This window comes from Gobius niger (genome assembly GCF_951799975.1).
Source record: "Gobius niger genome assembly, chromosome: 20".
In the NCBI taxonomy this organism is placed as follows: Eukaryota; Metazoa; Chordata; class Actinopteri; order Gobiiformes; family Gobiidae; genus Gobius; species Gobius niger.
The window spans coordinates 17,064,392-17,088,994 of record NC_136871.1 but is presented as its reverse complement, the minus strand read 5'-3'; the positions used below and the strand labels follow the sequence as shown (position 1 = coordinate 17,088,994).

Genomic DNA, 24,603 nt, shown 5'->3' with positions numbered 1-24,603 from the left:
AGACCGATCCAAATTAGGCCTGCATTAGCCGACTGATGTAAAGTGTGACATGGATTTATAATGAAACAAACATTATTGATCAAAATTTAAACAATGAAAAGAATATAGCCCATGGTGTCCTATACGATGAATCACTTGAAATCTTTCTCACCTAGGTCAATGCTAGACCTTTTCCTTATTGCAGTTGATGTTATTTTTGTTACGGTCATGAACTGCAGACAGACAGGATGCTTCAGGTTGTTAAGAGTTCCCTCCTCTGCTTATACATTTTCTACTTTGATACAACCACAATGTATCCCACATTTGCGCCACTTCCAAAGGCCTCACACCATTTCTGGAGGAAACACCTAAGCCATGTGTTGGCTGATGGGTGGGTTTCGGCCACATGACTGTTTTCTGTTATGGACACCATTCTGAATCGTTCACATTTTGATTTGAATTGAAACGGCAACAGTCCTCATATGTCATGGATTGGCAATGTGCAATATGCTGCATTCCAGTCGTATTCGTATATCGGATGTTGGATTTTCCGAGTTCAGACCAAGAAATATCACAAGAACATCCTTCCGACTTGGTAGATCGGGTGAGATCTCTCATGCCATGTGTCATGTTACAGACAACAACATGATGGTGCCCTGCATTCGAAGTAAGTGATAACACTTGGGGGGGGGGGGGGGGCTCTTGGTGCTGCTTCAGTGTTTCAGAAAAAGAAATGTAGGTCTCAAATGTCTTTAGCTCATAAGCTAGCTGTTTGTTTACATTAGAAAAAAAACATGGGTCCTTTATTGCTAATAGGGATTCTGCAGTAAAAAAAAAATCCACTGAACCTCCCAAAAACACGGCAAAGGTGTACAAAAGTATCCAGTGGAACAATGTGGTGCTGAAAAATTACACAGTTCAGAGAAAAAGGCAAAAGACGCCTCTGTACAAAGAGAGAATTAGGTTTCTGCTAACTGCACTCTGCCATTGATTTATAGCATTATTTATAAGCTTAATAAAAATACCCACGCTGTTCGGGCTTATGAAATAACTTTGTTAGGGACATATTGTTACAAGAGTCACAGCTTAAATTATTAGTTATTGCCTCACTATCATTAAACTTTCTGAGCTGACAGCGAGAACACAGCAAATCGGAAAAACAGCTTTCGCAGCTTGGCGTTCGACCTCCGAGGACAAATGAAACGCAGCATTAGCACTGGGAGGCAGATTATCAGCAGCTGAGAGGGAAATCCGTGGCAAGAAGATATACCATATTGGCATTATTTCTCGTTTTCCAAAGTCGCAATCTAATAGGGTGTAACACTGATGCAATTTGGCAAGTATCTATCTATCTATGGGACACAACAAAACAAAACTACAACCAACCTGTCCTCCCCAAGGCTGTACATTTCACATTTCGTCAGTAAAAGTCAAGTCAGCTTGCCCGGCGGGGGTGACGGAGATTAAATTCAGGGCTTCCCATTGAGTGAACTCCTGCTTCTGCACTTTTCTATTTGTTCAGAAAATGAGAGGGAGTCAGCGGGGTTTAGCTGAGGAGGACTCCCCTGTGGACCGAGGCCAGGCTCTGAGCAGACACATTAGACGATGCAGTGTTTGGTCATCTGGCAACTAATTTACCACCAAGACTCTTAAAATACATGGCAGAAGCTTCACAATGGAGTGCTAAGTGTCTGGGGTAAAAGTCATAGATGGAGGCTTTATAGCTTGTTCATTATCTTTAGTTGTTGCAGTCAAAATCAGTCTTAAGGCTTGGTTGAAGGGTTTTCTCAGCACAAGTTACGTAAAAGACTTTGGAAATAATGTTTGACGCATTTCTTTCTTTATTTTTCAATCACAAATAGCACAAACAAAAGAGTGCTCCCATTAAGTCCAGTGATGGAGATGGAGAGCACAATCTTTTCAAACTGCAACTCATGCTCAACTAATTGACTCTACTAACATAATTTCAAAGACCTGCTCTTTTACATGTAAAATATAAATAACGCCATGCCAGATAACACACAATATCTAAGAGGATAAAAAATTTAATTGGCGATCCAGCTTTTTTGGTACCAATACCGATACTGGGTTTTGAGTATCTGCCGATATCCGATATTTACTGTCATGTCTTTTGGTCAAAGACAGTTATGATTTCATAAGTTTTACAAGTTAGTTAAAAATCATAAATAAGTTCATTTAGTAGAAATAAATACATGCTAAAAATCTATGTTAAAAAGAGTGTTAAAAAGCCATTATAAAACAAAGTAAGTAATCGTCTCCAGTAAGGATCGTATTTTTTTGTTGGTGCAGAGTGAGTGCTCCTCTCGCACAGTCAGTCTTTGATGTTTTTTCTCGTAGCGCGTTAGCTAACCCACACGGCAGAAAACAAGCCTGTAAGCCAGTCATGAACGCGCTGTGTCGCTCCGTATGTTGGGCCTGGGAAGATTTCCGTCTTTGTGAGTATCTGTTTGTGTACAGAACACTTATTAAGACTTACTTTTATTTAAGTTATATCACTTTTTTATGTTTTGTTATTACTGTGTCATACGGCTAGCTAAATATGCTATTGTAAACGCAACGTCAGTAATGGCCTCTTTATTTTTTCTGTTTATTACAGTTACCATTTATATCAACAAATACAACGCTAAACAAGAAAAGAAAGCCTTGTCTGGAGTTTTTGTTGATGGTTCGCTGGCTGTCTAGCAGCACACAACAGAGACACGTGTTGTGAGGGCAGCATAGTAAAAAGACGCATAAAGACGCCCGAAGCAAGAAGACGTTTTCTCAGCGGGTCGAACTACACAGAGCAACATAAGCAAACATGAGCTTACGTTCAGGAAAAGGTTATTTGAAAAACTATGAGCTGCAGCAAGATGCAGACACAGAGCAGCGACCAGATGAGGACGTGGAGCAGCCACCGCACGCCACAGATCAACTGCCGAGCACACCGCTGCCACCTCCACCACTCGACAACAGGTCCAAGGCTGCCAGCAGGCGATCCCACGCTACATCTGCAGGGTCTTCAGCCACAAAGGCCTACGCCAAGGCACAAGCAGCCAAAGCTCAACTAGCCTTTGCAGAAGAAGAGGCTAACATGATGAAACAAAAGGCAGATTTGGAAGCAAGCATGCTAAAGCAAAAAGCAGATTTAGATGCTAGCCTTCACGTACTAAAATGTCAAAAGGAAGTAGCTGCAGCCGAAGCAGAAGCCGCCGCCTATGAAGAAGTAGAGAATCAGAGCGGGGAGAGAAGCATAGGGCTGCTAGCCGACGCTGGGCCTCTTGATACAGTACAGCGCACAAGGGAATATGTTGCCCAACAATGTGAGTCAGTCTTTTCAGAGGCCTTTGACCCATCTCATAGGCCTTTTGAGATGAGAGATGATGCAGTAGAAGTGCAAGCCACGAATCAATCAGTTGGCCAACTAACCAACGCTACTCAGTTTATGCTTCCTCCAATGAATACAGGCATAAAACAAGAACAAAAGGTAATCAAGGGCCCTACAAACACCCGCTTTTTAAACCCTTTCGCTCACACCTTTCAACCTCCAAACAACATTTCAGCTGAGTTCAATGGAGCACAAGATTTTGCTAAGTATCTCATCCGCAAAGAACTAGTGAGCGCTGGTTTATTGCATTTTGACGATAAGCCTGAAAACTATTGGGCATGGAAAGCCTCTTTCGCCAGCGCAACTAAAGACTTAAATCTTTCAGTTAGAGAAGAACTTGACCTGCTTGCTAAATGGTTGGGGCCAAAATCCTCAGAACAGGCTAAAAGAATTCGCGCAGCACATACCCTCAATCCCTCTGCAGGTGTGAAAATGATCTGGCAGCGCCTTGAGGAGTGCTACGGTTCTTCAGAGGCCATCGAGGATGCATTGCTGAAAAAGGTAGAGGACTTTCCAAGATTAACAAATAAAGACAATGCTAGGCTTCGAGACCTTGGTGACCTACTGTTGGAATTACAGTGTGCTAAAGCAGATGGTGCACTGCCAGGACTTGCCTACCTAGACACAGCACGAGGGGTAAGACAAATAGTTGAAAAACTTCCCTTCAACCTACAGGAAAGGTGGACAACTGTGGGGACGCAATACAAAGAGTCTCATAGTGTGTCGTTTCCTCCTTTCCCAGTTTTTTTGCAGTTTGTTCAGCAACAAGCTAAAATGAGGAATGATCCAAGCTTTACTACATCTAGCTATAACAGTCAACCTCCCACACGCTCAGAAAGGCTCACTCCATACAATCGTAAAGCTACTGTGTCAGTACACAAAACTGAGATTGCAGAGAAAAGTGGTGCCGAGACAAAGAAGATTGAGGAGCCGGATCGTCAGTGCCCGATCCACAAAAAGCCACATCCGCTCAAAAAGTGTAAAACGTTCAGAGATAAACCTATAGAGGAACGTCAAGCTTTTCTCAAAGAGCACCGCATTTGCTACAGATGTTGTGGTTCAGTCCAGCATATGGCAAAAGATTGTAAAGCCGCAGTCAAGTGCAGTGAGTGCAATAGTCCCAAGCACATATCAGCACTTCACCCAGGTCCTACTCCTGCTCCCAAAAGCGTCCCGTCAGAATGTGACGAACAAAACCAAGACAAAGAGCAAACTGAGAACTCTCCTTCAGTCATCTCCAAGTGCACAGAGGTGTGTGGTCAGAGTAACAACCCACGCTCCTGCTCTAAGATTTGTTTAGTGAAGGCCTATCCAGAAGGTAAAGAAGATAGAGCAATCAACATGTATGCAGTGATCGACGAACAAAGCAATAGGTCCCTGGCCAGGACAGAGTTTTTCAACCTGTTTGAAATCAAAGCCACACCTGCACCGTACATCCTAAAGACCTGCTCCGGAAAAGCTCAAACTACCGGCAGGAGAGCCGTGAACTTCTTCATAAAATCCATGGACGGAAAAACAGATATTCGGCTGCCTCCCTTGATTGAATGTGATTCAGTGCCGGATGACAGAACTGAAATACCCTCACCCGAGATTGCTCAGCATCATCCCCACCTGCTCCCAATTGCGAACAAGATCCAACCTGTCGACCACCACGCTCCTATCCTTTTACTCCTAGGAAGGGACATCCTGAGTGTACATAAGGTACGCGAGCAGATAAATGGGCCAAATAACGCTCCTTATGCACAAAGACTGGACTTGGGTTGGGTTATTGTGGGAGAGGTGTGCTTAGGAAGAGCTCACAGTACATCAGAGGTAAATGTTTACAAGACACACATGTTAGACAGTGGCCGCACATCCTATTTTGAGCCATGTCCTAACGTCATCACAGTAAAAGAAAACTATGGTGTCATGTCTCACCAAGACACGCATTGTAAGGACACTATTGACTTCGCGCACAACACAGACAAGCTAGGTCATTCTGTGTTTGATAGAACTGAGTCAGATGATAAGGTCGCACTGTCTATCGACGACAAAACCTTCCTAACTCTTATGGACAATGCAGTCACTCAGAACAAAGAGAACAGTTGGGTTGCTCCCTTGCCTTTCCGCTCCCCAAGAAGGAAGCTCCCAAGCAATAGAGAGCAAGCCCTAAAGCGTCTGTACTCACTCAAGAAAACTCTGGAAAAGAAACCAGTAATGAAAGATCACTACATTCAGTTCATGCAGAAAATGCTGGGTAACGATCAGGCTGAACTGGCCCCACCTTTGCCTGAAGGTAAAGAGCACTGGTATCTGCCAACATTTGGTGTATACCACCCGCAGAAGCCGGACCAGATACGAGTCGTTTTTGATTCTAGCGCAGAGTGTGACGGCATATCCCTCAATCAAGTGCTCCTTAGTGGACCTGATCTCAACAACTCTCTCATTGGGGTGCTAATGAGGTTTAGAAAAGAGCCCATAGCCCTGACAGCAGACGTACAGCAAATGTTTTATTGCTTTGAGGTGTGCGAAGAACACAGAGATTACCTTCGCTATCTCTGGTTTGAGGACAATGACATCACCAAGAGCATAGTCGAATACAGGATGAAAGTACATGTTTTTGGCAACAGCCCGTCACCCGCTGTAGCCATTTACTGCATGAGACGGGCAGCACAAGAGGGTGAGCAAGAACATGGCACTGATGCAAGGCAGTTTGTTGAGAGACAGTTTTATGTTGATGATGGACTCATATCAGTTGCCACACCTGAAGACGCTGTCGATCTGTTAACAAGAACCAAAAACATGTTAGCAGAATCTAACCTGAGACTTCACAAAGTGGCATCGAACTGTAACAAAGTCATGGAAGCGTTTCCTGTGGAGGACCGCGCAAAGGATTTAAAAGATTTGGACATCGGAGTAGATCCCCTCCCAGTTCAGAGGAGCCTGGGACTCTGTTGGAATCTACAGAAGGACAGCTTCACTTACCTTGTATCCAATGAGACCAAACCGTTCACACGCAGGGGAGTGCTGTCAACAGTCAACAGCCTGTATGACCCTTTGGGATTCGTTGCTCCCATAATCATGCAAGGCAAAGCACAACTCAGAGAGCTGTCATCTGAAGAGAGAGACTGGGACACACCTCTTCCTCCAGAAAAAGAGGAGGCATGGGTCACATGGAAAGACTCCTTAAAAGCTCTTGAAGATCTGCAAATCAAAAGATGCTACAGTCCAGGTTCGTTAAACGCTGTAAAAAGTAATGAATTGTGCATCTTTTCTGATGCTTCGACTGTAGCAATTGGAGCGGTAGCTTACTTGCGCTCTCTTGACAGCAACGGTCAATATCATGTAGGCTTTGTAATGGGAAAGTCTAAACTCGCTCCTCGTCCTGCACACACAGTACCACGGCTAGAACTATGTGCTGCCGTACTTGCGGTTGAAATGTACGAGTTAATCAGAGACGAGTTAGACATAAAAATAGACAACGTAAAGTTTTTCACTGACAGTCGTATTGTGTTGGGGTACATACAGAACTCCTCCAAAAGATTCTACATGTATGTAGCCAATCGTGTCACACGCATTAGATTATCCACACTACCTGACCAATGGCACTACATTGCAACTGAGTTAAATCCAGCTGACCAGGCAACCAGAGTCATTCCAGCCGCTGAACTTAAAAACAGTAAATGGTTCACAGGCCCAGACTTCCTGTATTCAGATAATCTTGAGTCACACAAAGACAATCTGCATACTTTGGTTGAACCTGAGAAGGACAAAGAAATACGTCCAGAAGTCAAAACGCTGTTCACTACAGTAACAGGGTCACAGCTAAGCACTGATCGCTTCAAAAGATTCTCAAGTTGGACAACACTTTGTAGAGCAGTAGCCAAGCTTGTTCATGTTGCTGCTTCTTTCAAAAAATCAAAAAGAGAAAAAGGATGGAAAAGTTTCAAGGAGTGTACGAATGTGAAAGAACTCACTCAAGCTGAAAATCTCATCATTCAGTCAGTCCAGCGGGAAGCATACAAAGAGACATTTAAAAAGATAAAAGAAGGAAAACAGACAAACTCAAAAAATGACACACTCAAAAAGCTCAGTCCAGTTGTGGACAAAGATGGACTGTTACGAGTCGGTGGACGTCTCTCTTCTGCCGATCTCACAGACAATGAAAAGCACCCTCTGATTATCCCTTCTGCCAGCCACGTCGCCATACTTCTAGTAAGACATTTCCACGAACGTTCTGCTCATCAAGGACGACACATTACGGAAGGAGCTGTCCGTGGTGCTGGTTTCTGGATAGTTGGAGGTAAACGACTTGTGTCTTCAATCATACATAACTGTGTTACCTGCCGCAAACTGCGAGGCAAAATGCAAGCTCAGAAAATGGCAGACCTGCCTGCAGATCGTGTAAACCCTGAACCTCCTTTTACTACTGTGGGCTTAGATGTGTTTGGGCCATGGACTGTCGTTACACGCCGTACTAGAGGGGGTAGTGCTCAGAGCAAAAGATGGGCTGTCCTCTTTACGTGCATGTCTACCAGGGCCGTACACATTGAACTGATCGAAACCATGTCCACAGATAGTTTTATAAATGCATTAAGAAGGTTCTTCTCTATTCGTGGCCCAGCTCAGCTCTTGCGCTCAGACAGAGGGACTAACTTTGTAGGAGCTAGCAAGGAACTGGGTCTAGACACCGACAACTCACCAGTTGGAAAGTACCTCCTTGAAAAGGGGTGCTCCTGGACATTTAACTTCCCGCACGCGTCGCATATGGGAGGGTCCTGGGAACGTCTCATAGGAGTGGCTAGGCGTATCTTAGATGCAATGTTGTTGAAAAATGCTCAGACATGTCTCACTCATGAGGTTTTAAGCACGTTTATGGCCGAGGTAATGGCTATTATTAATGCCAGGCCTCTGGTGCCAATATCTACCGACCCAGACTGTCCAGCAATTCTCACTCCAGCGACGTTACTTACACAAAAGTCAAGCACAGTTTCTGCACCATCTGGAAACTTCTCTGCAGGACAGTTGTTTGGAAAACAGTGGAAACAAGTACAACATCTCGCAGATACATTTTGGAAAAGGTGGAAAGGAGAATATTTGTCTACCTTGCAGGAGCGCACAAAATGGACTGACAACAAACCAAATGTCAAGGAAGGAGACATCGTCCTGTTGAAGGATTCCCAAGTAAACAGGAATGAATGGCCCATTGGACTTGTCATAAAGACTTTACCCAGCAGCGACAGGAAAGTCCGCAAAGTGGAAGTGCGGATCGTCAAAGATGGGACTGCTAAAGTATTCCTTAGACCTATCTCAGAGGTTGTGGTCTTACTTTCAGAGACTGAGTAATAGCCTATCCTTGATGCCACTGAAAGGTTTATTGTGTTATTTTGGTAGTTGTAGTGATATAATTTGTTTATATCAAGCGGGGAGTGTCATGTCTTTTGGTCAAAGACAGTTATGATTTCATAAGTTTTACAAGTTAGTTAAAAATCATAAATAAGTTCATTTAGTAGAAATAAATACATGCTAAAAATCTATGTTAAAAAGAGTGTTAAAAAGCCATTATAAAACAAAGTAAGTAATCGTCTCCAGTAAGGATCGTATTTTTTTGTTGGTGCAGAGTGAGTGCTCCTCTCGCACAGTCAGTCTTTGATGTTTTTTCTCGTAGCGCGTTAGCTAACCCACACGGCAGAAAACAAGCCTGTAAGCCAGTCATGAACGCGCTGTGTCGCTCCGTATGTTGGGCCTGGGAAGATTTCCGTCTTTGTGAGTATCTGTTTGTGTACAGAACACTTATTAAGACTTACTTTTATTTAAGTTATATCACTTTTTTATGTTTTGTTATTACTGTGTCATACGGCTAGCTAAATATGCTATTGTAAACGCAACGTCAGTAATGGCCTCTTTATTTTTTCTGTTTATTACAGTTACCATTTATATCAACAAATACAACGCTAAACAAGAAAAGAAAGCCTTGTCTGGAGTTTTTGTTGATGGTTCGCTGGCTGTCTAGCAGCACACAACAGAGACACGTGTTGTGAGGGCAGCATATTTACCGATACCAAGACTTTCTTAAAAGTGACTTTCTCTGAGTGAAAAATGTGAAAAACTTACTCTTTTCTCATATTTTATTGTTTTGATTTTACAGATCAATTATTTATTGATAAACTAGTGGATAAACATTTAACAAGGATCAGCGCTAGCTTTAGCATGCTATTGCTAGTGCGGCATTTTGCGCGGCGATCAAAAATACATTTGTGGAGGTAAAAACTAAATCAGCAATTGAATTCTCTAGTTCTTAGCTATCAAATGATATGCAGCATGCCCATATTCACTTGGTAAACCTTGTTTTTAAGGTGTTGAGAGCCAAAACTGGTATTGGTTCTGTATCGGATATTTAGCCGATACCCGATATCGTATTTTTTTTTCAGTATTGATGTAAAATGGATGCTTTGAAAAACATGTTTGTGAATCAAATCTTGTGCCAAAACTAATAAAAAAGGAGGCTACAACTGTCTGACAAATCATTTTTAGTGCAAAAAGCTTTCACTTTTGTTGCCCGCTCCATTGTTGGGCTGGTTCCTGTGTTCGATCAGGGGGAGTTCATGGGTAAAATTGACGGAAAAAAAAGATGGGGCTCTTTTCACAATTGAGATCCGGTTCGAACCATTCACTTTAAAGAGCCATTCAAAAGAGTCATGAACGCCACATCACTAGTCTAAACGCAGCACACTGGTTGACTAGATGGATAAAAAAGGCATTGGTCGAGCTCGTCTCCCTCCACTGAGCTTTTAACTCTCAGAAGCCACAACAACAACAACAACAACAACAACAGCAGCAGCAGAAGTCCCATGGTGCCGCAGGGACACATTTGTCAGAGTTGTTCGCAAAGGCTTTCTCTCAAGCAGATCTTAGGGCCGCGTCGGGCCTCCTGTGATTGTTTCTGGCGTGTCAGGAGTTTGTGAGAGCTTGTGTGGAGGGATCTGGCTGTGGGCTTGATTTGTGGCTTCACAGGGTTTAGACGAGAGCAGCAGGACTCAGAGGAGAATGTGTGACTCCACTGGGTAAATGGCCACGATGGAGGCTGTGTGTTGTTTTGATTTGCCATATTGCCATGATCATTAAGAGAGAAAAAAAGTGCTTTATGTGACAAGTACTTTGATTTAAGTTTGAAAAATCCAGATTGAGTTTGCTGCACACATTTAAAGCATGTCCAGGAGCGTTAACAAAGCGACTAAAACACATGATTAAAGGGTGATGAAGACACCACAACAAAGCAACAAAAAAATTGACACAATGCGATGAAAAATCAACAAAAAATCAACAAGAATAATGCAATGAAAAGGTTTTGATTGAAAGGTTTTGTAGCTTTCAAATGAGGCGTTACTCTGGTCTATAGGCTGTAAACTCCAGTCAAGAAGCTTTTCGATTTGGGAAAAGCTGAACTGGAGAAAACGCACTCGTTTAAAGCGGGGGTTAAGAGGTTAAGTATCATGGGTTTGATATTCAGTTCCGACAATTTGCTGAATGTCTCTCCCAGTTCTTCCCCCCCTCTGTGTTGTCCTACATCAAATAAAACCCGCGGGCCCAACAAATCCTTAAAATATATTGCACGTACAATCTCAATGATCGTCATGAGTTTAGAGACGTTTCTTTGGCAGAAACAGCTGCTCGTTTTGGAGTTTCGATGAGACAATTTGAGATATTTGTGTGTAAATGAAACTGGAGGAAAGCGTTTTGTTCAAGCTAAAGTTTGAATAAAAGGTATGTAGTAAGTAAGTTCAGGTATTGAAATCGTGATTGTCCAACCCTACAGATGTACTGCAGTTGAATCGGTGAAGTGCCTTGACCACGAGAAGATCTAGTGCAGGAATGAGGGAGTCCTCAAAGGCAATACAGACCGTGCAGGAGTAAGATAGTGAAGTAAGATTGTGCAGAGATTGTGTAAGGAAAGGCATATGGCAAAGATCCATGTGTGAATAATTTACAACGGTAACCCCTGAAAGGAAGGAAGGGGCTTTCTCAATGTTGACTAATCATTTATTCATGCGCGCCGGGAGAACACAACAAGCTTTCATAAACGTAGCTATTAATCAAACCATATGCATGTGGTTGAGATTATTTTGAAAGTACCAACTCAAATGTGCAGTGACGGAGAAAAAAAGAAAAGAAAAATCCAATTCAGAGCAACAGAAAGGTTACAAGCGAAATCCTGTCGGCGGGGAGTGCGTTTGTGAGGGTGCAGGTGGGACAGATGGGGCGCAGCTATGAGCTCATGTCTGGAGTATCATATGACACAATGACCACAAATCAGGGGCACAGTAAAACACACACATGTGAAGCATGTACTGGACATGCGATCGATGGCTTCCAGGATGGCCATACAACCAGACAGAGTTCAGCCAACTCAGCAGTATCATATAATAAGTGACAACCTTTCCCCTTATACATTTGCATTTTAGCATCGATAGGCTGTCCGTCCATGGGAGTGGATCTCTCCTGCAATGTTGTCCGAAGTTTCTCTTTTCCCCATGTTTAAAAGGGACAAATTCTCAACAAGACAGACGGTCTAAGGACAATTATCCATCTGCTGCTTCACTGTCGACAGTTGGACATTTCTCATCAACTTTTTTTTCAATCTCTTCTATTTGATCAAATCAGCAATTCCTGTGAAGCTCTGCAAAGCGAGTCTCTCTGTTTGACAGTTCGGGGTAAACAGGCACACATGCGAAATATATACAACAACATTTGGGACCGCGTGTCTTATTTTTCCATGATAAAACACAAAAAAAGCAAATCAAACGTTGTATCAGTGAACACACATCACAACACTTTACTTGTAGAATATACTGAACATTGCTTGACCATCTCGGATGCTCTGAGAGGCCTGTAACCGTACTCCAGTCCATTACCAGTGATCACAGAGGCTGGAGAGCACAATCTACAATCCATTTTCCACATTACATCGTCAGAGGCTATTTTATCAGCCCATGAACATCCCCTCTTACTTTACTTGCTCCAGTTTCTCCTATTAACCTACGGCTATGGAATATTAGGACAGGACTATACATATTTGTACTTCTCTGTGTTCGTTTGCCCCTTAAAAAATACTGATGAATGACAAAATAAAGAACTTGTGCAGTAGGATGCTAGATCAAGCTGAGTCTGGGAGAGGTTTTTAATTTGGGAAAAGTCGTGACCGCTGCCTCTGCTGTGACGCACAGGTCTGTCCTGACTTCACTGCCACCCACATGTGCGTGGCCTTGCTTGGCCTCATACTTGAGTGTAATGTCATTTACAGCAGCTTAGCTTTTCAGTGGCACTCTTGGGGGGGGGGGGGGGGGGGAGTCAAAAACATCTCCCATTTATAAAAAAAAAAAAATGCATCATAATCATCCCTTCTGCCAGTAACATCACATTCATCTCCCTCCGCTGCTCTCCAGTGCTTACTGCCGTCAAACCTGTCACTCCCTTCAATGTCACGAACACCATAAGAGCCACTGCCATTATCTTCATGGACAGACATTACAGAGGCGAGTGTTCAGGTCAGGTGATGCTCCCACTGAAGAGGTTTAGCACGACTTGGGTCAGGAGAGTTTGGCCCAGTTACCTTTAAAGGGAACCTTTCCCTTATCAATGTGTGTGATGTGTTTAATCATTTGCATACAAAACTAAACACACTGGTGAATAAAGGAAACATAAACTGCAACACTAAAGCCAATAAAATAGGGACTGGAGTAGTGTAAAAGCTGCTTTTTCAGTCAAGAACCGGGAGTCCTGTTGTGCAACACAGACCTTTCCTCCAAAAATAGAAGCCAAAGATTCATCTTGTTTGTATTAAAAGAAGACAGAGAGTAGAGCAGCGAAGAAGCATCCAGTGTGGAGCGTCTGTCTATTAAAGGGAATGATGATGACATTTTTGCAACATGTCGAGCTATAAAAAGGACATTACTATGAGCTTAACTATAACAGCGTAATAGTAATTGAATACTTCACATCACAGAACACATTGGGCTTTGAATATATGAAAGTATCTCCATTTTACGACATGACTGGACAAACTGCATCAGATTAATGGGTTACATACGTTTCTATTCCCAACATTCCTCATTAAGTGTTTAATTTTCAGTGTCATGTTAGCGTCTTGAACACAAATATGGCGGGAGCAGAAAAACATGTCAAACATTTTACAACTCAGGTTTCCCCAAATCCTGCCTTTTTTACAAACGCACATCGGTACTGTAGGTCGGACTTTCCTTTGGGGGACTGCCCTGCGCACTCCTTCCGAAACACTATTGCTATGTTTTTCAAAGCTGCAAGTGATTTTTAGAGATGACACATACACTTAAAATGCTTTGTAGTGTGAATTTACAGTCATCTAAACGCAAAAGACATATCAGTGCCTCCCATATGTTCCCCCCATTCTCCTTCATTCCCAAACACTACTGATGATACACAAACGGCTTAACTTGGCCTGGCCCACATCGTGCACCGGCGAGCTTCAAATGACAGCGGAGTTGTGATCAAAAACCCCTTTTATTTCTGCCGCTTCACACAAAACATCAAGGTCTGCTCACTCTCTCTGCCACCGGATACGAGCCACAAAGCGCCCGTAAAACGAAGCTGGCAGTGTGTCGGCACATAATCATGTCAGAGGGGAGCGTGGTCTTCAATGAGGCGACAAGGCGACCACGAAAACATAAATGATAATGGCATGTGGCGTATTGCATGCAGGCACTTTTTAAGCCTTTACACAGCCATTATAAGCAATTAAAACAAGCCGCATGTTAACCGTCTCTATTGGCACCTGTCACCTGGGTGTAAAAATAGAATACCTGATTGATTATTATGTCTATATCTGTGATTTATGACGTGCACTGCCAGCTCCGATGCCTCTGTAGTTGCTAAGAGCAGACAAAGAAAACACTGGCAATAGAATCTGATTGGCTGGATATGACTTCACATAGTAACAGCACATGGTTGTGTTCAGAAAATGTGGAGGATTATGCAACTTAGCTTGGCTTGTGATTACAAAAATAGTGATGAAACATTGTATCTTCGAAGTAGCAAGAACAGGTTTCAATAACAAGTTATACATTAAAATTTGATGTCACCTTTTTTTTATACGATTATAATCTCATGATAAATTCCCTGCTAATGAATTTACAGTTTGTTTATTTATTGAGGACGAGGAATTTTCATTACCATGTTTTCATACTGCCATAACTGATGCTGTAATAGTGATTAAAATGAATTCATAGACGTCTAGTTGGAGGATATTATATGTTTATTTAGCAACATCGAAAATATCAATATGTACAATAAACTAACTGCATCTGTGTTGTAACATGTATTCACTCTCAGACTTTTGTCCTTTGTTTGAGCTTTGAACTAAGAAAGATAAACATATGCCTTACTCTTATATTTTACAGAAATAACACCAACGTTTTTGGAGTAAACAGTGCCAAAGTGCCAGACGCCTTTGTCTTTCAGCAACAGATTACCCACGAGCACTTGTTTTGATGCTGCCCAGATCACATGGCAATAAAAATGTGCATTTCTTTCTCAACAACATATTCCCCCGGTTTAGCCTGTCTCCTGTGCGGCATCAGAAACGACTGTTTTGTATGAAAAGCGGTGCCTCGTGTGAGCGGTGACATGGGCGCCCGAGCAGCATGGCTCTGCACAGCCACAGGCGCTCTCTTTGTCTGAATGAAAGTGTCACCAGCGACGAAAACATCACAGAATAACCCGGCTACTACGAGTACAGTACGAAACTGCTTTCTTCCAGTATTTCCCGCAGCTAAAACAAAGCACTTCCCATAAACCTGTTATTATCATCACACATATACTGTATGAATCAGGCACATCCACACAATATTTATCACGGCGGCTGAGCATCTGCTTTGTTCACCACTGCCAAAACAAGAGGGGCATTCGCTTCTGATTTATTAGATGTTTCCAAATCCGTTCCTCACTGTGCCTCTTCAGACCTCTCCTCTGCCTTCCCCTGCTCTAACTCCTGCCATTTCCATCAATTATAGAAGAGGGCTATATTTGGACTGGGTAAAAGGGGAGAAGAATGAATGCTGCTAATGCTTTGTCGCGCTCACACATAACATAAATGGTAAATGTTCATTCAGCTGCCACTGCACCGTGCGTGCAAATGTGTTGACGAGTGAATATGGACATCTCCCAATCGATTGCTGCCTACTTACTATTCCCTGCCTACTTTGTCCTTTGGTTCAATTGCTCAGTGAGGGAGAATGGCTTTTGTGCTTTTTGTAAACAAGCTGTAGTTGTTAAACTTCCCTTGAAAAATACCAGTGGAAATAGACAATAATTGGTGATCATAATACTGTAGGGGGGGGGGGGGGGGGGAATGTCCCAAATAGACTTGACTAAAAGCTATATGTCGACTTGAAAAATATTACATCAAGAAAAAATAAATAGAAAATATGATCTTCAAGCAAATTCCATCTTAAAAGAGCCCTATTATTACTCAAACTGTTTCATTTATTCAATTCACTGACTCCTGATTCTTCACTCTTTCTTCTCGCTCCCCATCGCAAGGAATGCTGGGTATCACTTTGAGGATAATAGACGCACCAACAACAACAGCAGCAGAAGCAGCAGCAGCAGCAAAAGCACTTAGCGCAACGTGCGTTCAGTGGGGAAAAAATAATAATACAGGGATGGAGACAGTAAAAGTGTGCGGAGGAAACGGGGCGCTTCTTCATGGGATGTTATGATGTTAGAGACGCTCACCTCCACAATAAAAGTCTTGTCCTCCCCGCACACAGATGCCACCCAGAACAGAATTGGAAAGTAGCAGCACAACCCGGGGAGCCCTGTTTTCTTCCAGCGCTTCAGTCCACCTCCACCTCCCGCCATGGCTGCGTCCCCCGTGATCCCCCCACCTCCTCCGCCTCTGCGCTCCGGGGGTTGTCCAGAATCGGCGCTTTGTTTACGGGAGAGACCACGTTCTCATGATCCCGGGATCGGACTTGGACTCCTGACTGCTATCTCTGCTCCTCGTACCTCTCACTCTCTCCTCTCCTCTCCTCTCCTCCCCCTCACTCGTCCCCGCGTCTGTGTTGTCTCTCGCCCCCGTGTCGTCACTGAGAGCGCGAGGAAAGACGCGCGATTGGTTTACGCTACGCTCCCATTGCGCACGCTCCTTCAAGGTACGGTAGGAGAACAGCTGGGGATGCCTGGCTACAATGGACCCCGCGCGCAGGTTGGTCAGAGCGATTGAATGTCATTGGAAACGCGGGAAAGGGGGAGGGGCCGAGGAGGATGAGGGTATAAGAAAACATCAGTCCTCTCACACCAGAAGCGAGGAGATCACTCTAATGTATGTGTTGCTATAACAGACTCACTTGTTTTAGAGATTCGCATGCACATGCACTAGAGGCCACGTGGTCGTCTCACTCTTGTACCTCTTAAAACAGTCTCAAACAACTTGCTGATCCTTGCACCCAGTGAATAAACAGTGATGCACCGATCTCCCTCACAACTGGCCCTTTATTTGCAGGACTATTGATACTGATTGAACCTGTGACAGTGTGACCTTTTGTCACTAAAGGTCACACTTTTGTCACTAAAGGTCACACTGCCACAGAGTCAATCAGTATCAATAGTCCCATTAAAGTTCAAGCATTTGGGAATCTATGAAAACCATTATAGGGAATGTGTCTAGATAGTGATTCCTTTGCACAGGCTAGTTATTATCACTTATTGTACGCAGCATCTCTCATAACATATCCTTCCTATCCATAATGCATCGTTGTGCGCCAAGTCTTCAAATATGCAGCATGTCAACATTAAATGAACACTGTACATTCTTCTTCTTCTTCTTCTTCTTCTTTGTTGCAGTCGCGCAGAGCCTGGAGGATGTGGCACCTGCACCCACGTCTGGCCTCATCACGGTGACACCCTCTGGAGCTGCAGAGCGCCACCCAAAGTCACATGACGTGGATGTGAGTCACGCCAAAGCCACTTGTTTTCGCATCTTCACATCTGACGGCATCAATCTCAACAACTCGGATGAGGGAATGTAGAGTAAGGTACAGGGGAAAAAAAGATTTGCACTAAAAGCAGCAGCGCTTTACAGCACATGTTCCGAGAAGTGAAATAACCTTGTATTTCATGGCAATGTGACAAATCCATTCCCTAGATCTACTAGATCTAACCCTAACCTTTTAAAAAAGACCGCCAGAGTTTTATATAAACTATAGGCAGTTACTCTGTGGACAGAAGCCTGAAGTGAAGACACAACTGCCTAATGGTCCATAATAAATCTCAAGTATTGTTCTCTTTCTATCTACTATTGAATGCTTGCAACAGATTCATTATTTTGACTGCAGTTGTGGAAAGCTATGAGACTTCAGTGAGTGCAGATGGTTATAAACCTGCTATAGGACTTACCATGCAATGATGTCATCCTCACTATTTATAACCTCACCACCCTGGACTATTTATTTGTATGTGTGAACTAAAACTATCCAAAATCCTCTCTAATTCATTTGCATACAGAGCAATGGTTGAACAAACACTATTACAAAAGTGTGGGGAGCCATCAGAGCTGTGGCAAAATCACACACGTGTAATATCGATGTGTCTTTGTGCAGATTGATGGTATTTTTCTTCTCTCATATTTTCCACCTCCTCTTCCTTTCTTTCCACACCTCTCGCAGTCAGCTGTCCACCCTCGCAACACTTCATTCCCCGTACATCATCAGTCTGCTCAATAATCCAGCCATCTTCTCACACATCCTACTATTGTCTGTGCCAGACAAAGTATGGTGTTTCTGACTTTTGAAAAGAGTAAAAAGGTTTGTCATCCATCCAGGAGGTTTTGTCGTTTGTCATTTGACAAAGGTGAATATCTTCAACTCAAACATGACCATGTCCGTATTACTACTTCTTTGTGCAGTTGCTGCACGATGTTAGAAAAATGAATGATTGTTCTTTTTTCATTGCAACTACATTTGTAAATCAAGATTCAATTCAGTGTGCACATTTTCAGCATGTTGTTAATAAACTGCAGAACTACAAGAATCACACAAGGAGAGGAACACTAAACAAACCCTAAATGGAGAATGTTTTGCTCTTTCACGTAATATTTTAATGCCTGAATGCCTGCAGTATTTGCATTGTGCTTACTGCAACTATGAAACTACAATTTTGATTTGTATTGTAATTTATTGTGCAGCCCTATGTCGGGTGACTGAGAGCTTACTCTGATATCTTTATGAATCCTACAAATGTCTCTGCTCCCAGCTTAGACAGTTCACACCTCCCTCTCCCGTCTGTTCAGCTATAACAGCTTTGGCGTTCTGGTTTATGACCCACATTTGGGCAGCTGGCGCTCCATTCCCGTCCACTTTTGGTTCCCCTTATTCCCGGAGTCATCAGTGTCATTGGGGATGTAAGTGATCATTAAAAAAAATATATTATTTTTTTAAATCAGTGTTCTTGGTCTTTGTCGTTTGGTCGTTTTCTTGGGAACAAGAGTGAGCCATATCCTCAGTACCTTATATCCATCTCCTTTGGAATCGTCTGGGATGTCTTTGCTCCAAACTTGGCATCTATAAGAGCATACACTATATATTGTGAAGGCAGCTGTTGTATTTTTGAGGCTACACATTTTATTGTCCTCACGGGAATTTCCTCTGTATTTTCGGTCCATCCTTTACTCGCTCTAAAGGATCTTCTTCATGCAGCTGGGAGATTAGCTTACTGTGCATATAGCAGGATGATGGGATAAGAGAGTGCACACAAGGAAAGGGTCTAGATTCCTGGTTACCTGGTTATGATCTGATCATTTGACTCTGCCTTTGCTGGTTAAACATAACTATAGATCATTTTATTAAAGAGTGCCTTTTAGATCGAGCTGTGCACAACATAAGCTCTATCATGAAACTGCTGACATGAATCCCCAGAGACTGTTCTGACCATGAAAAATGTGGTGTCCTGTCTCTTACAAACCACGGGAGTGTAAAGTTAGCTCCTGATGTTGAGCACATAAAGGCTATACCTCCTGCTGAGAGGTGCCCCACTGAACCAAATACATTCTGAACAGGTACGAAACTCAGCAACTAGATGCTCCAAATGTATCTTTTGTTTTGCAATATTTTCTCAAGTCACTAGATGGCAGCACTGTACATCTTTTATAGACTACATTTTGCTTAATTTAAAGTGATTAATAGGAAGATGAGTGTCTGGCCTAATGTAATAAATATATCCTGGACAATAAAGGACAGCTGTGCAGCCATTAACATGTTTTTATGTGAAAGCGCTTTAGAAATACTTACTTACTTACTTACTTACTTACTTACTTACTTACTTACTTACTTACTTACTTACTTACTTACTTACTTACTTACTTACTTACTTACTAAAATCTATAGCGGTATGTAGATTAGCCAGAGTATTTACTGTAAATGTAATTTATTAAATTGAGTAGACAATAATAAGTTACACTAGAAGTTAAAAATAATGGCACAAACACTAATTCCAATAAATATGTTTGGTGACAGCCTGTTTCAGTTGACTGGGTTATTGTTGGAACGTTAAAGAGTAATTTATGTTTTATTCTTGAACTGTTCATCGCTAAACACAAAGAAATGTGAAAAGTCTGATATTTCAAACTTAATTTCATAAGAATTTTTGGCTTGTCACTGACACATATGGAGCAGAGGAAAGTGGAATTGAGAACTTAAATTCAGATTAGAGAATGTTTTTCTACAGTGATTTATGTTAAATAATTTAAAAAGAGGACGGACGTCTCTGTGTGCTCAGCTCAGAGCAGGAGTGCTGCCTCTAGAGGTGGAGGTGGGTCGTTACAGAGAGGTCTCTGAAGAGAGGGGACTGTAATGTTTGTGACCTGTTTGGTGGAGGATGAATTTCACTTTGTGTTCTATTGTCCATTGCATAATGATTTAAGACCTGGTTTGTGTGAGAAAGTTGAATGTAATAATCTATTTTGGCTGGCAGGAGAAGGTGATATGTTGAGTTATTTAGAAATGACATTTTGTTGCATGGCAAGATAGAGAAAGCATGAACAATGAGTGTGAAAGCTTTGTATCCAGAATCTGGATTCATGGTTTGTTGCATTGGACATATTGTTATGATGGTCCTCATCCAAATGATGTTTATAGTGTCTTAAGCCCATGTGGGCTGGGCATATATGTGTATGAATATGTGTATTCAATTCAATATAGCCTAAGCGATATGCTCACATGAGAGAGATTTGCGTAGTTTATTTGTTTAGTGTGACGTTTTTCTGAGTTGTTACTTTCTTGGTGCGCTACACTTTCTGAACACACGAGGGGGCTGTTGCAATGTTGTTAAGCCAAGTCCAACATTTTCCTGTATGGTTCATCTCTTCAAGTACAAGCAGTTACACTTATAAGAAGTACGTCGAGCCACGTGCTCTCTGCCTGTGACAGATGAACAAACAATGAGTCATGAACACTAGGTTTTTGTGGAAACACAGAAACAAAGTATTTGAGAGAGACCAGATAAACACAGACAGACACAGAGTGTGGACCAGACGATCTTCTGTTGTGACAGTCTGTACCACGAACAAAACAGCACACCTGCAGACACAAAAGTAGGCTAGAGTAGACACGGATGACATGTAGAAAATGTTTTTAAAGGTCCTATGATATTTCACAATAATTTGCTTACAGTGTGGTATATTATGATTCACTTCTATCGTGCAAATACAGCATTCTGTTTATAAGGAGGTTGTATGATTGTCTTAGTGATGCTTTATTGTTATAATATCATCTAAAATGAACAATATCACTTAACATTAACGAGGTAACTAGTCTTATCTTTCCTTATCCAAACACTTCCTGGTTCCTGTTGGTGCAGTTGGTTGCCGTGAAAAGCCACTGTTGCTGTTTATAGCCCGGGCTTATTAACCTTATCAACCAGGGCTTTCAAGTTTGACCATTTATTTTCAATGTGTCATCAACAATAAACACACCTGAATGTTTACAGCTGCTCTATCCATCAAGCTGTCACAGCTTCTGCTGAACTATGCAGCACACCTGAAAACTACCCTGTTACACAATAAAGAAATTATTTTTTTTTACTGCCAAACCACAGCCAGAAATGTTTTAAGTTAACACTCAAACTGTTGTGAAGCTTTTCTGTCTGTGCATCCACAATGAGACCTCAAAGTATAGGGGACGCTCAAGAAACAAAAACATAAATTAGAGCAGGCTATGAGAATGTATAAGGATATATCTTTTGGTCTCTTTTTTAGATGTGTTTTGAGTCCGGATAATTGAATAATAGTAAACAACATTTTGACATTTTTGCCACTGGGATATTGTAGTTTTAAACTTCTTCTTTGTGCTTGTTCAGGTATTCAGGCCTTGGCACCAAAACTGAGTGTGTTGAACATCTGCGCATAGTCAGAGTGTAAATGACATTTCTATGGAACCTCAAAATAAATTCCATGTTGTGAAATGATCAATGCCACAAAGCTGAGTAATTGTAGTTCCGACGTGCGTGCGACCAATGTTTTGATCTGATGACAATTTAGAAAGAGGAACCTGTTCTTGAATGTGGACAGATGTTGTTTCTGCTGAAGCTTCAGTCTGTGGCTAATAGGGACCTGCCTCAGATATTATGGTTTGTTAGGATTAGGGTTAGACAAATAGAGATGGTCTGGATAAGCCTCTTGTAAAATAGTAAGGATCCAACAACAGGCGTGAGGGGTTTTGATTTGGTGTATCAATATCAAATATCAAACTCAACTAAATACATCAAGTCAGAGTTCATTGTCCCTGAGGGTCTGGCGAGAAGTTTGTGAAATTGCTGTTTATGCAATGCTGAGGGCTTTGCGGGTGAGACGGCTGGAGCAAATGCCAAAAGTTGTATTTGATAAATCTTTTGGTGATGAATGACACTTATGAGTCATACGATACATCCACAGAATAATAAGCATACGTAAAAAACACAGTGGCTGTAGACTATAATATGTTTTTCTTCTGGTAGACTGATACAAAACTAAACAGAACATACCAAAAACAATCTAGCACCTTGACTCCCCGCTATAATTTCGAAAAGACAATGTGTTGGGTCTCAGACGTACCTTTAACAAAACAACAATGTGCATAATTATGGCCCAGACAGTCTGAAGGTTTTTACAGTTTACACACAGTTAAACAGTCTCAGCGGAGAATAGTCTCTGGCCGGAAGAGCTGTGCATCCTGAAGATAATGGTTAACAGCGAGAGGCTACAGGAAATGCTGCTTTCCGAGACGAAAGATGCATTCATACTGTATGTGGGACAATGTGGTCCTAATAAATAGACCTGTCAGAGCTTCTTTAATAGTATGGGTGAGGCTAAAGTCCGGTATTAGATTAGTTTGTGAATGTAAACCTGCCATTAGTCACAAGGCCGCCGTCTTCCAGATATGTTCTTACCTGACCTTAGACGAGTTGATGCATAGCGTACCTGTCTGGTCTTTGTGTGTGCGCTCAGTCACGCACAAGGACCAAAGATGTTGTGAGCATTTAGCCTCTTCTCCTCTCCTCTATGGGGCCAAACGGGGATGAAGTTTCCCACCTGAAATACAGTAACGTGAGCGGTCACACGAGGTATAGTTACACCAAATTAAACGTTCCTCCTTATTACTAATCAATATGTTTAATTTTGTGTGACTACTTGGATCATGTAAGCTTTCACGTAACTGTATTTCAATAGGGAAAACGTGGAAGAGCTTGGTCGCTTCTAACTTCACCCCCGTTTAGGTCCATAGAGGAGAGGAGGAGAGGCTAAATGCTAACAACATCCTAGGTCATTTCACGTGACTGAGCGCACGCACAAAGACCAGACAGATACACATCAACTCCTCTAACTCAGGAAAGAACATCTCAGTATGGAAAAGAGGTGGCCTTTTCCTTATAGCCTTATTTACCAGATAGCTTCTAGTCATTATTTTGTCTATCATGAAAAGTATTTTCTGTATGAGCCAAACTCTGTAATCGTAGAAACTTCCATCATTGTTCAGGGGCTCTTTTCTTTTGCACTGCTATCTGCAGATAACAGTATTCTGTATGTTTGCCGGTCTCTCCAACAATAAGCTTATCTCAATTCAACTAGGTCAGTTTCTCAGCCATATACTCACTGCTCGACCATTCAGCTTTTCTCAGTAAAAGTTTTAGTTCTCATGACTAGATTGTTTTGCATATAAGTATAAGACTTTCTGTGCTTACACAAAATCATAAGTAGTAGACCTGTATGTCTTTAATGTTATTGCTATAGTTAACCATGTAACCTGCAGCGCGATTTGACAGTCATAAAGTAGGTCTGTTATTATTGGCTTAGAGAACAATAATGATGTGAAGATTATTATTATTATGAGAGGAAATTAAAAAGAAGAATGCGGTGACCTCTTCTCAAATGGGGCAAAGGGTTGCGAAAGAAACTATATCATTTCCTTTCAGAACATCTGGATACAAGTAATGAAGAACTGCTGAAACGCAACACAAAATGCAGTGCAGTCGGTACACTGCGGAAAGTTACCGTGCAGGCCAGGCTGAAAGAACTTGTTTTTAAAGTAATGATATGCGGATGTGTTGAGAGATCATAAAGTTTAACACATCGTGCACCCAGCCAACGATAGACCACAGACAATATGAGATCAAAAGATACAGTCCTGCCACACCAGTGTCTTCACAGAGCTCTCCTTGTCAGTCTTCAGAAAATGACTCCCTTTGTGTCAGCGATAGTGGTGAGAAGGCCTGCACTCCTGCACCACACTGGCCCCTGCTGCAGAGGGAGAAACTCTGAATCGGACACTTGTGCTCTCAGGTTTCACAGAGGAGACAGTGCACCTGCAGAGTCATGATCTGATCAAGTATAAAACACTAATGACAGTCAAAAATAATCAAGTGTTTTGGTTCTCTCATATGGTGCTGGTTAAAAGAATAGATATTATGTGTAATTTTTTAACCCTAACCTGTGTATTGCAGACAATGCTTGTTGAAGTATCGTTGTCTGTTAAACTCCTAATAATGGAACTAGTTATTACCTCTGTCAAAACACAAAGGGCCATTACCTGTGCGGATGGTTACAGAATGACTTGAGAAAGCGGCCCTCTCCCGTCGACAGTGTTCAAGTCTGAAACATGACCGTCAGGCTTGTGTTACCTTATCTGGCCTACAAACCAACATGGCCCATCAGGATGCGGCTCTTTCCTATATGTGCCCACTTTGTACATGGTTCT

At 42.2% G+C, this 24,603-nt stretch overlaps 1 protein-coding gene across 1 annotated transcript in view; it reads right to left on the bottom strand.

The window, feature by feature from the left end:
• mmp24 (matrix metallopeptidase 24) overlaps positions 1-16,392 on the bottom strand; it is a 46,265-nt gene extending 29,873 nt beyond the window's left edge. The window contains exon 1 of the mRNA XM_079578336.1: positions 16,115-16,392. Coding sequence (XP_079434462.1) covers positions 16,115-16,240 — 126 coding nt within the window. The 5' untranslated portion in view covers positions 16,241-16,392. The remainder of the gene's footprint in view (positions 1-16,114) is intronic.
• Between the last annotated feature and the right edge of the window lie 8,211 nt (positions 16,393-24,603).